The 11,099-nt window shown below is 43.7% G+C and overlaps 1 protein-coding gene and 1 long non-coding RNA gene across 2 annotated transcripts; one reads left to right on the top strand and one right to left on the bottom strand.

Annotated features, from left to right (window-relative positions):
* Positions 1-288: 288 nt before the first annotated feature.
* LOC119396687 (protein DGCR6) lies at positions 289-5,141 on the bottom strand. Its single transcript, XM_037663989.2, has 5 exons — positions 4,959-5,141; positions 4,125-4,285; positions 3,277-3,386; positions 2,505-2,576; positions 289-563 (listed from the first exon to the last, which is right to left on the bottom strand). Exons 1-5 carry the CDS (start codon positions 5,126-5,128, stop codon positions 417-419), a joined length of 660 nt encoding a protein of 219 aa, XP_037519917.1. The 5' UTR covers positions 5,129-5,141; the 3' UTR covers positions 289-416.
* Positions 5,142-6,323: 1,182 nt separating this feature from the next.
* Positions 6,324-10,833, top strand: LOC119396690 (uncharacterized). Its single transcript, XR_005184472.1, has 4 exons — positions 6,324-6,559; positions 7,446-7,536; positions 9,582-9,723; positions 9,837-10,833. It is a non-coding gene; the product is annotated as an uncharacterized LOC119396690 (long non-coding RNA).
* Positions 10,834-11,099: the final 266 nt, after the last annotated feature.

Genomic DNA, 11,099 nt, shown 5'->3' with positions numbered 1-11,099 from the left:
TAGCCAGGGACTCTGATTTCCTATGCCAAGACAAACCAAGAGTTGTTGTCAGCCATCTGTTATTGCCAGCTGAATCTGTTGTGCCGTGAGCCAGCAATTATAGGTCAAACACAAAGCATTCCATAATACACACTTGCACGCTTTAATGTAGCCACTGCTATCATTGGTCATGCCACCATAATACGAAAGGACAGCTCTTGCCTTCTTTGGCGGGTCTGTGTTAATTCACTTTTGTCAAGGAAGCTTCCCGAGCACGATCTTGGATATTCATCGTCTCCACAATCACATATGACATTTATTACATCATATATACAAAGGCACTCTTTGGTGACTCAGTATGTGAACACAGAAAAAAAAAAAGTAACCTTTATGGAAAACCAAAATGATATGATGTGGAACAACCACCGTGATGATTTCTAAAGAGGTGACGTGAAAAGAGTAGAATCAGCCAGCCTTGCAATAAACTTCAGCAGTTGCATCTGGATAGATATCTCCATGGGGCTGTTAGTGACAAAGAAGCCTGGAACACCAGCCTTTTCCAAAACGACTTGCTGTTCGCTGACCTGTGGAAGTACAATGCTATCACACTGCTGAGGTTTCAGAAAAAAGGTGAGTTACCTAAAATGACCAGTTGTGATATGTTTGTCTAGGACCATTACCTTCAATCGCCATTATGAAGTAAAGCATGAGCTAAACACAGCATGCATACATCGACAACAAATATCACCAATATCATGGCACTTTGATACTGAAGAGCGCAAAATGTGGCAAAATTTATACCAATATCGAGTGAAAATAAAGATAAAAGTCAGCTTACATCATATTTTCTATTCAATCAGCTTTATGCTGCATTGACAATGTGAAGAAAAGAACTAGCATCATAGCATCATCACCTGGGGATGACACTCGTAATGAAGAAAATGTAGAAAATTCACTGCTAAAGATTTCTGGCGAGGAGAACTTACAAGCGTCTTTGGCAGCCAAATGCAATACTGCTATCCTTATTTCATTTGAGTAGTAGGTGGGTAAACACTACCTGTATTTTAAGGGGCCCTGCAACACTTTTTCAGCATGGTCCGAAAATGCTGCCGATTGGTAGTTGAGGCTCCTGAGAACACATGAGCCAATCATTATAGTGCAGCACACGGTCTGGAATTTACAATTAATTCTCAAAGTCAGCTAGAAATCGTTCCATGTTCTTTCTACAAATGATGCCATATACCCAAATGACCGCGCCATGTACCCAATTTCACAGCCATTGACTGAGTTCAGCATCGTGAGCTGCATACTTACCGCGGCCGCCACGGGAGGCCGCCACGTGTCTGTGCGCTCGCTCGCGATCACACTGAAAGTAAGCCGCGCAGTCTAAGAAAAAAAAAGTGCTCAAGGTCACAACACACATGTGATGTAACTTCTTTCCCCCCATAAAATCCCTCCCTGCTTAGCTTCCAGTGCGTTCGTCGGGACTAGAGAAGCGAGAAAGCAATCATAGTGCACTACAAATCTCTGTAGCTCCGCTCGTACTCGACGAATTCTAAAAATTTTTTCGGCGGTCAATTCGTGAGGCAATAAACTCCTTTAATGAAGCCATTCGGTGGTTACTTGGAAAAGTGTTACAGGGGCCCTTTATCAAATCCATCTCTGCTGCCAGTTATAAAAGTTATCTGTATAATACAGCAGTCAATATGTCATGGGGTATTCTGTGCTCACAACTGCGCAAGTCTGCTCATATCGGAGTCAGAAACCAGTCATGTTGCCCCTGTAAGCCACTTTCAAAGCTAGGGACAAGCATAATAGAAACATACAAGACACTGGCATAGGATAATATATGCACAGCTGAGTGTTCCAAGGAACACTGGAGATAATTAAATTAACCTCACAATGGCATTTTTAGTTATTACAACCATGATTTCATAAAAATTATCATTGAAAGATCTCAAAGTAATGCTGGGCCTATATAAGGTGCTGTAGCGAGGGCCAGTGGGTTAAACAGTGGCCCAAACCTAGATTAAATACTTCACTAATTCATTCTGCAATGCATACAATTCTGCAGAACACCAAGAAAATGTGATAAGACTTGCTGCTACGGGCTTATTATGTACAGCAGGCGATAAATGTTTAGCGACAGATCCTGCCGTCATGAAGTTCCCGCTGAGGTTATTAATGTGGTCAGAGCCACACATGCTAACCTGTCCAACTTCTAACCTGCCATGCTAGCCTGTAAAGTTCAAATGATCCTGCAATGGCTGATTTCAGAATCAAAATAATTAATGTTTGAACATGTAGAAAAGCATGGGCACAGGCTGAGACTGGAGGTTGGCATTAATTAATACAAAAAATTCAGTTACACAAAGCTCAATTAATGGAATTCCACCACATCAACAAATTGTTATGATATTTACCCTCCTTGCATTCGCTAGGCGCTGCATGAGGTGAGACCACGAGCATTTATGATGGTCCAAACTGTACTATGAGGGAGCGAGTGGCGATAACTTCATACTCACTAGTTGGTCCAGCTGGGTGATGATCTTCATATCGACACGAATGAGCTCTTCCTTGTGCATCTGGTCCAGTGCCTGAACATGAGCCATTTTTTTTTATTACAGAGGTGAGAGTAGACTGCTAAGAACATCTCACAGATAATACCAACCAAAAACCATACGCATGAACCATTTAGAAATGAGCGGCCGCGGCTCTAGGCATCGGCTTCACAGTGCGTTGACATTTTTGACAGCCGCACATGGCAAGCAGGCGCCGTTCTCCCTTTTAAGTGATAGGTTGATGGTTTGTGTGCACAGTTGTTTCGCTCAAAGCACATTTAAGAGTGCTGCAGTATGGTAGCGCATGAGCGCAGTCACATGGTTTTATTTCATATTTCATGGGCTTTTTTTCAAATGCCTGGAAAAATCACCACACAGCATGCATGTATAACGAAACACACTTGACCCTAAAGTGAAAACAAAAAATTTTTGCATAATTCGATCTGGGTTAATTAACCAATTAAGTGCAATATAAAAATACCCTTACGAGCGCCACATGACGGCACACCACATGTCATTGGTCTCAATTAGTTGTGGTTAACCACTTTTTTTTTTAGATATTTGGTTCTAGTTACATGAAACACCCGGTTTATATTATACACTGGTGTCAATGAGAAAACGTTTAGATTCGCTCTTATAATTCCTTGGATCAGCACATTGAGATTTGTCCTAGCACATTAACATCTTGCGGGAATGCCGTACAATGCCCTAAAAAAATTTGTAGGAATTCACGCACCTTGGTTTCTTTTTCCTGTGCCATGTCAATGAAATCAACGCTCTGCGCTCCACTCGAGAGGAGTGCTTCCCTTTGTTCTTTTTGGCGCCTGATCAACTCAGCTTTGGTCTCTGAAATGTAATCAGAAGCACAGTCAGAGGTTTCCTGCTTTTCCCAAGAGGAAGGGGGTGGGGGTCACTCACACGGCGTCTCTCAGAATAGTTTCAACTACAGCTGCCAAACAAACCAGTAATGCCATGTTTAGAAGTGAAATATTACAATGATACAGGGCCGTACCCAGGAATTCTTTTCGAAGGGTGTTTGTGTGTAGAACGGCTCACTTTGGCAACTGGTGGTCGCTGTGAAGGCGTTCAAGTATTTTAGTGTCACCCGAAAAGTTAAGCGTGAAAAAATTTGGGGGATGTCAGAACCCCCTCAACCCCCCTTAGTTATGGCCCTGCAATGATGTATATCTGCTGTGGTGGGAAAATTGTCGTGCATTTTATATGTCCTAGATACAACTGGAAATGCTGAACACATCTGTGTGAACATGTCATTTTCCGTTTGATTACATCCCAACTCCCAACATATAGAGTATGTGTATACTATCTGACAGAAGTTCAGCGTTCACAAAGTGTTCCTAGATTCATGAGATGGAAAGTTGGCATCCACAAGAAACCAGCTAAGCGTTGTAGTTTGTGCAGAGTGTGCCAACATTGCCACAAAGGACACAGGGAGATGGAGGTACTCTTAGGGAATTTACTGTGCTTTCTGGATGCTAAAACTAAGGTTGGAAGGAATAAGGTGTAAGCCACAGATGTCAACACACAACAATGTGCTGAATGTTAAGTCACGAGTGCTGGCCTGACCTGCTTGTGACTTCACAACGGTCCTGCGCGTCTCCATCAGGCTCTGTTCTTCCATCATCTGGATGTCCTTAAGGCCACGGACAATGTCGAAGACAGTGCCGTCCAGCAGAGAGTTGGCGAGGCTTGATAAAAGTTCATATGGAAGCCGCTGCTGACAGTTTCTGAAAGCAATTAATAAGAGACGTGGTACCAGACCGAGTCAAGCGATAAACGCGGTTAAATGTGAACAGACGACCGAAACTAACAGCAGCAAGGTTACAGTTCAAAATTTATTTACAAGCACAAACAATTACAAAACAGGTCAAGCTCCTAAGTAAGTACAGCGTTAGTGTGATAACGACAGTTACATCATATATAATCATAACTGTTCTACTAGAAGCCGGCAGCGTGTGTAATAATATAATTGTTGGGGTTTAACGTCCCAAAACCACGATAAGATTGAGGGACGCCGTAGTGGAGGGCTCCAGAAATTTCGACCGCTCGGGCTTTTTTAACGTGCACCTAAATCTAGGCACACGAACGTCAAGCATTTTCGCCTCCATCGAAAATGCGGCCGCCGCGGCCGGGATTCGATCCCGCGACCTTCGGGTGACAGCGTGTGTGAGTGAGGTATTAAGCCGCGATACACAATTCTTATAGCGCAAAAGCACGGTGCGTGTGCATTTGCATTATGTGGTAACTAAATTTGTCTGGCATTATACAATCTGCGCAGCGTACGGTGCAAAAATATCGCACGCTTTATAAACACGCTACTCCTCGATGCTTATCCGAATGATGAAACGAAGCAATAGGGGCGCTTATGAATCTTTGTAAAGGCGCTACAGGCAGACTCACAGGGGCACATCTTTGGCCATTTGCTGGAGCTCACTGAACAGCGCGTAATGCCTCTGTTGGAGGCGCTCTTTCTTGGCCAAGTCATCAGTGAGGACATTGCTTAACCCGACGCTGGAAGCTGAAGTTCCTGCACGGGATAGGGGTCCGCTGTGTGTCAAGTAGTTGTTCATTAAGCGCCTAACAAGGGATGGCAGGGTTCTATTTGGTGTCGCAGAAGTCTGTTGCCAGACTCGGGGGTCAATGTTGCCAGACTGCCGCCAGATTTGGCGGATAAATTTGCCCCTGCGGTTTCAGCTTTCCCGTACGGCTTCTGTGTCATCCGCGGTGCATTTCGAAAGTGCCTGTGCGACATCGGCTGTTTTAATGAGCGGAACGAACGGACCCCGCGTGTTGCAGAAGTCGGGACGCGTTTTTCGCTGCGTGCGCCGTACAATTAAGATATCTGACTTGAAGTAGGGAATCCACGCGCAACGACTCGTTTGAGTCCACGTACGCGTAGGGGAAACTGAATTAATCGCCGAAGCCCGGACACGCGTGTGCGCCGTGTTGCAATACATCGGACTCGTGTCCCCGAAGTACGCGTCGACGGAACGCCCCAGACAACACTCGACGTCCTGAGGTCGTCCTCAAATGGTACCATCGTCCTCGCACATTTCTCGATGTCCTTGGTACGTATTGAGTACGACACGAGCTGGTTTGACCCGGAAACGTCTTTGCGAGTGCTTTCTGAGGACAACAAGTTGTCCTGAGAAAGTTCTTCCAGATACCTTTTGGGGATGACAAAAGCAATATCGAGAGCGCGCTAACAAGTTGTCCTGAAAAGGTTCTTCCAGGGACCTTTTGGGGATGACAAATGCAACGCATGCACTGAGCGCTTACATATGATTCCTCGCGTCCTTTTCACGCTAAGTAGATGCATATCCTATGTGAAAATTTTCTCAGCACGGTTGTTTCACACAGCCATTGCATTTTTTTCGCCTCGCTGCTTCTCTTTTGGTTGAAAAGCTTCAAATGACGCGTTTCGCTTTCTGAAACACAAGTAATTAATCATCTTGGGTATCGAAGCTGATATTGCGAAATGGTCATTTAAAATAGTATGTTCTTAAGAGTGGCAGCCATATATTAGTGAATATCCGCCGCTAGCCGCTGGCAACCATTGACCATGCGTTCAGAGTTCTTCAATCATACCAGTTGCGAAACTCCCCATAGGCCCCATGTATCAAAATCCGGACACGCCATTGGCCGAAACTGCGGGAGTGAGCTGATTGTCGCGTCATCTATCAACCAAAATACTAACTAATAAACGCCATATCTTGTGTTTTGTGTTGCGCAGAGCCGTGAGCGCCGCCGCACTCTGCCAAACAACATGGCAGCGCGCAGAGCAGCTGTAGAGCAGCGGCGTGTTCGTGTGGTGGACGTTTTTTTTTTCTGTTACACCGCAGCCGTCGCCGCTGCATAGCGTAATGGACGGTGCAGCAAAGTCCGGAGGTTACAGAATTCATTTGAAGAGCACACGATGCTTACATTTTGGCAGAATAGCGAGCGGTAAGGCGGATGCAACCGGGATGCAGCGTTGATCCAGGGGAATCGAAATTGTTTCGGTAAGTGTAACTTACATTGCTTCGCTTAACTTGGTCTTGTTGCCAAAAAAAGAAGAGCCTTTTTGCTATTTTTGAGTGTGGTTTTGCATTAAAGACACCGTCCTTGGCGCGAAAAGTTGGGCGGACACTATGGACAGAGGTCTAAAAAATATCTTTTTTTTTTGCTTTGTTTTTACTAGAATCGCCATGTGCATCATTGTTCTACATTGTGACGCGCGGACGTTGCGCTGTAAGAAATTAACAAGCTCAGTTTCTTAGAAAGATGACAGGGCTGCGGTGCGCTTCCATCAGTTTTTTGCAAGGCTGCTACCGTGCTCTATCGAAACTAACAACTGATTAGGTGTCTGTTGCATGCGTGTTCCTACATGTACCATTTGCACGGCTTCTGTTGGCACTTCGTTGTAGCCTAAGCGGTGGTAAAACGCATGGCCAATTGTGCGATGCTCGGCAAAATTGAAATGAGGACTTACATATAAACATCGCTTATGGTGAAGGAGGGAGGCTATCGGGCGTGCGATGTGACAGCTAGCTTACAGCTGCTGAAAAAATGACGAGCGGTGTATTCGCTACCCGAATTAATTAGGTCATACACTAAGATATTGTAGACTGTTAAAAAAAATCAGTGGTGCTCTTACTTTAGTTGCAGTGAGCGTCGTACATGTTTCGTAATCTTTCCAAAATCTTGAGTGTTAAGAGTTCTACAGAATGACCCCATCGCTATTTCTTCTTGCTGTTATGCTCCGTAATGTCAGACGTGTAAGCACCAAACTTTATTGTTGTCGAAGTGCTATGCGTCACTCTGCCATATATTTTCTCAAGTGCTGAGGTTTAAAATAATGTTCGTTAGTTGTGCTCATTGGACTCATTTTTATTACTTTTGTCGCAGGCGTCGGCATGTTTTCTTAAAGCATTGCAGAGATGATCTGAAGTGTTTTAGCACGAATGCTCAGCTTCAACAGCAGCATCTTTCAACTGAGGTGGGTTTTATCACATGCGAATTCTGTGATGTTTCTTGTGTTAGTTGCAGAATGTATGCAGCAGTATATCTATATAATATAGATGACATTATCTGACATTACTTGAATGTTCTGCTTTAGACAAAGTAGCCACTGGCCTGCACCTTTGTTTGATTCATGCATGCATTCATTGCCTTCCTCACTGGCCTAAGGTTTTCTATTATTCAGATTTTAGCACAAAATACCAGAAATAAAGCTGATTTTTTACCCATTGTTATCACCATTGGAGGCCTTGTTTATTGCCAACTCGCACCCACTGCTGCTTTTTTCTTGGGTATCAGTAAATATGCAAAGTGATACGTGGTAGCGGCACTTCTTACCTTTCCAGGGTAGCCTTTGTTAGAATGTAAACAGAAGGATGGAAGAGGGCAACGCAGAAGTTCAAAGGATTCACCGTCGCAAAGTAAATTCTGCTGCAACAGACATCAGTACTGAGTGATACCATTAAAGTTGACACATTAAGGCATGCTAGCTTGCTTGGGCCTGAATCATCCGCTGATCTGTCTCCTTCCATATCAGTTACCCTTTTTTAAATGTTCTGTTAACGTGCCTGTGATCTCAGCAGTATGAAGGTTAATGACAGTGGTAACAATTGCTTCACTGAAATGATTCTATTTAAGGCGAGCATTGCCTTCACTGCATGAGAATCAAATGTAAGATACCTAAGTGCGGCAATCAAATGTAAGATACCTAACAGGGGCCTTTGGCTTATATCTTGTTCAAAAGGTAACTGAATGTGGTTGAGACTGTTGAAGTGAAAGTGTTACTTGCAACAAAGTTTGTTGTAGGCGTTTATAGACAGTATACCTAAAGGCTTGCAGTACCTAAGGTACGTGTTTGCAGACAATAATTTGAGATATTTTGATAAAAGAGACCTAATTTTGCACAGAAAGCAAATGCAGCTGTCAAAGAATTTATTTAGAGCGACCATTCAATATTAGAGGATAGAGTTTAAAGCTGGAAGCACCCCAGCATTCGACTTCATCCCAGCAGTTGCAAATGTGACACGCTGATGTGTATAATGTATTCCTTGCACACCATGCTAAATAAAGCAAGCCAATGAAAAACATGACATTGCAAGGGTCAGTGCTATGATGGGCCAGCGCTGAACTGGTCTCCTTATCATAAGTGAGCCAGTCACACTTCTGTTGCCATGTGGAACAAGTTTATTCCAGGCCCCTATATGCATTCCATAAGGGGAGATGTACAAGAGCATTTGCAAAGACTTTATTATGCAACACAACACAAGCATGGTTTGCAGCACTAATTCAATACAGATAATAAAGCAGAAGCAAGCAACACAATATTGCATATGAAATTGCATTATTATAAGTACAAGAAACAAACAGAAGTTCTCCGGACAAAACATGCACTGGTGAACGCGTTACATTATCTAGGAAAACGTGGAGCAGTGAATGCAAGGCAACAAAAAATTCTTTCTCAGGAAACAAAAAACAGCGAATAAAAAATCAACGTATTATACTGCTACAGAAGAGTGCCTAGCTTGCAACTACTTATGAAGGACATCGTGTAAGTTGCAAATCTTAGCCTACACTTTTGCTGTGTTGCCATGGAAGTGCACACAGTTCTACCAGTCAACACACTTTTGCAGTAGCCACCTTATGTATATAGGGCAGCAGCCTCCCCAAGGTGTGAAGCATTTTTCATGTTCCAGGTGATGTCGTGACTAATGCATGAATGAAACTGTGTTCTTGTATCATTTCAAAGGATGTCGTGACACAACATTGCTCCTTTTCTTAAGTGCTTTCATCAGCTTCGTCGATTAGTACAAGTATTACATCTGTGAAACTCTCATCTGAACCTTCAACTTGAAGTGCTCGCACATAACTGCCTTGTGTAGTGTGCCAGAGCGTCCTTCTTTGGTTTGGTTAGCCTTGCATCCTCTCAAGTTTTGAGGAAAGAGAGCACGTCATGGTGACGTGGCTAGAATTGCCTTCTTTTTTTTGTTTGTTCTCTTTCTAATTTGCTTCTTGGTACACTTTCAGTGCTGGCATTGAGTGCTTCACTTCAGATGAAAAACTAAAGCCACATCCCAGGGTCAGTGGCTTTCCCAGGAACGCCTAGGACGTAGGAATGCATACTTGTCATCCTTCACGCTCACACAGCATGGCTCCCAGAAATGGAAAGGTGTGCAGCTTTTTGTTTCCGATTTTTATAATTTTCAGGCCTTGCAAACACATTTCACTTTGCCGATGCAATTGCTGCCAAGTGATGTAGGTGCCTCACTTGTTTGTTTGCAGTTCACAAAGCTGCTGAAGGGCCCTTTAATGAAGATTACAAACACTACAATATGGAAGAGGAAAGTATCACTATCAAAGCCAGCTGTTGCACAGCTACAGCACAGGTTTTGCTTGTCAATCACTTGGTGGCTGAGTAAGCGCGGCATTTCGCTGCTAAGCACACGTGCAGGGGTTCCATTCCTGGCTATGTTGGGCACAGTTGGACTGGGGGAACAAAATTCTTGTATTTCGATACAGGTTTGCTTATTCAAAATTACATGAGCTTTGCTCTTTTGCGTGCATGCGCAGTCTCTACTGACTTGCTCAGCTTCTTTGACATGTCTCTAGCAAAAAAATGCATTCGTAGCATTGTGTATGTCCTAAGCACGGTTGCTGTAAAGTTGTCCTTGTGTTCTGCACACCCGAGTTTTGGAAACTTTGTTAACTCTAGAGCATCGAGAAGTTCCCAAAAAATGTCACTGCACAGTTGAAAGCGGTTAAGTGCGCTTGAGACAGTGCTTTCTATGCTTCTCAGTGACAGGAACATCTTCTCTGTGGGGTGCTTCAGGCTCATTTCTTTAAATGACCTAGCAAATGTTACCCATGCTGCCGGCATATGTGGAGCGTCAGTTTGAATGTCAGCTAAGCAGTTTAAACAGCCTTTTTTCTTTGAGATTTTGTGCACAATGTAGCCAGCAAGATAATATACTACACAGTCTTCTGCAGTTGCCTTGCTGTATGGGTGGTCCTTGCTTGTGCTGGGAAGCGCAGCCATTGTGCTCGTGTCTTGCAGATCAAAGCAGAGCTCTTCAAGCTTTTTCTCTAAGTGTGCGTGGAGCTTTTCTTTGTGGCACTCATTGTCTTTGACACCAGCCTCGAGCACACCTGAAAGAACTGGCAAGATATCCTCCTGGGCTTCTACATTGCCTTTGATTGCTGCTTTCATTGGGGCATAGATGGTCAAGAGCCGAAAGATGTAGGAGAAGTTCACTATGGTGGGGTGATCTTCATGTCCTCCAAATGACGGATGTTGCCGAAGAACCTCTGAAGTGAAAGAGCCATTTGTACAAATATTGTATAAATCAAAGCACTTGTAAGCGTATTGTTTACTTTAATATTTAATTTGCACTTATGCAAGGCTAAAATTGGAAGTGAAAGCATGACAATAAAGTTGCTTGTGTATATACAGTCGCCGACCATTTTTTCAAACGTCCTATTATTTGGACCACCCTAAATATCTGGTCTCTGCCATGTCACAGTTGCATGCTCCATAGAGTCAGTGTA

Source organism: Rhipicephalus sanguineus, chromosome 6, assembly GCF_013339695.2.
Source record: "Rhipicephalus sanguineus isolate Rsan-2018 chromosome 6, BIME_Rsan_1.4, whole genome shotgun sequence".
NCBI lineage: Eukaryota > Metazoa > Arthropoda > Arachnida > Ixodida > Ixodidae > Rhipicephalus > Rhipicephalus sanguineus.
This window is presented reverse-complemented; position numbering and strand designations above follow the sequence as displayed.

What these genes read in the sequence shown, in the direction of transcription:
- LOC119396687 (XM_037663989.2), bottom strand. Translation starts at nt 5,128, where the DNA reads ATGAACAACTACTTGACACACAGCGGACCCCTATCCCGTGCAGGAACT. An exon ending in ATGGCCAAAGATGTGCCCCT is followed by an intron (nt 4,286 to 4,958) that starts GTGAGTCTGCCT and finishes AATTGCTTTCAG; the next exon opens with AAACTGTCAGCAGCGGCTTC. An exon ending in CACAGGAAAAAGAAACCAAG is followed by an intron (nt 2,577 to 3,276) that starts GTGCGTGAATTC and finishes GCTCATGTTCAG; the next exon opens with GCACTGGACCAGATGCACAA.